The sequence below is a fragment of the Acomys minous genome (genome assembly GCF_964271855.1).
Source record: "Acomys minous genome assembly, chromosome: 11".
Taxonomy (NCBI): domain Eukaryota; kingdom Metazoa; phylum Chordata; class Mammalia; order Rodentia; family Muridae; genus Acomys; species Acomys minous.
Window position 1 is genome coordinate 89,538,928 of NC_140492.1, and position 1,158 is coordinate 89,540,085.

The window sequence follows — 1,158 nt, forward strand, 5'->3', positions numbered from 1 at the left end:
AATCTGTGAAGTCATGTTCTTTGTACACAGTTTAACCAGAAGAGCATATAAAGCAAGTTTCATGCGGAGGCACTGTGGGTACCCGGACACCTTCTGAGGTACTATTAGACAGCTGTGCACAATGTTAGTTACACCTTGTTCATATCACAGTCAGAGCACCATGCTGTGACATGATTATATCAATGCTGTTCTAGCCCTTTTTTTTTTTTTTTTTTTTTTTTTTTTACAGTCCAGGCCCTTTATTTCCTTTCCACATTAGGCCATGAATTCATAGGGAATGGGCTCCCGCAGCTCAGGCTCCTTCCCGTTAGTCCTCACGAAGTGCGCTTCTCTGGGTGGCTCAGGCTGGCACTTCAGCTGCACCCAGGTGCCATTTTCCTTGGCCTCCTTCTTCTTCTGGTCGTTCTCCTTCACGCGCTTCAGGAAGCTGTCCCTGCTCTTAGAGTGCTTGATGTGCTCGGTGCGCACGTTGATTCTCTTGGCGAGAATCTTGCCCTTAACCTGCTTGTTCACAATGATGCCCACAACGTGCTGGGTGACGTTGTAGACTCTTCCGGTTTTGCCATGGTAACACTTATGGGGCATTCCTTTTTGAACAGTACCCATTCCCATGACGTCTACAATATCACTCTTCTTGTAGATTCGCATGTACGTGGCCAAGGGAACGACTCCATGCTTCCTAAAAGGCCTGGAGAACATGTAGCGCGTTCCCCTCCTCTTTCCCTTTGTGTTCGTCATTTTGGCGAGTTACTGCAAGATGGCTGCTGCGGCCAAAAGCTGTACTAGCCCTTTTACAGTTATTTGTTGCAGATTTGTGACTATCTCTACTAACTTTCTTTTATGCAAGTAATTGGAACGAGTTTCTTAAATTTTTGTTTTCTCTTATTTGACTTTTAATAAAAGCTAAATTCATATTAAAAACAAAGTTGTGCACAAAAATACAGTGATATATGTCTCATCAATAAAAAGCCACTTCTGTCAATTTGCCTTGTTTTGTAAAACAATTTTGCTTTATTAAAATGTTAATTTGGGATAAGTAAGAGTGGTATTTTTGCTTTTAATAAATAAGTTGAAGATACCCTTTTATCTATAATTTGAAAAAACGATAGATATCACACCCACAGCAGAACCTCATTAGAGCCTTGAAAATTACTTGAG

The 1,158-nt window shown here is 41.5% G+C and overlaps 1 protein-coding gene across 1 annotated transcript; it reads right to left on the reverse strand.

The window, feature by feature from the left end:
• Positions 1 to 238: 238 nt before the first annotated feature.
• LOC311608478 (large ribosomal subunit protein eL21-like) lies at positions 239 to 772 on the reverse strand. Its single transcript, XM_084801014.1, has one exon. The coding sequence runs from the start codon at positions 736 to 738 to the stop codon at positions 256 to 258; it is 483 nt and encodes a 160-aa protein (XP_084657140.1). The 5' UTR covers positions 739 to 772; the 3' UTR covers positions 239 to 255.
• Between the last annotated feature and the right edge of the window lie 386 nt (positions 773 to 1,158).

Excerpts from the sequence above, each read along its gene's own strand:
- LOC311608478 (XM_084801014.1), bottom strand. The coding sequence starts at position 738 with ATGACGAACACAAAGGGAAAGAGGAGGGGAACGCGCTACATGTTCTCC.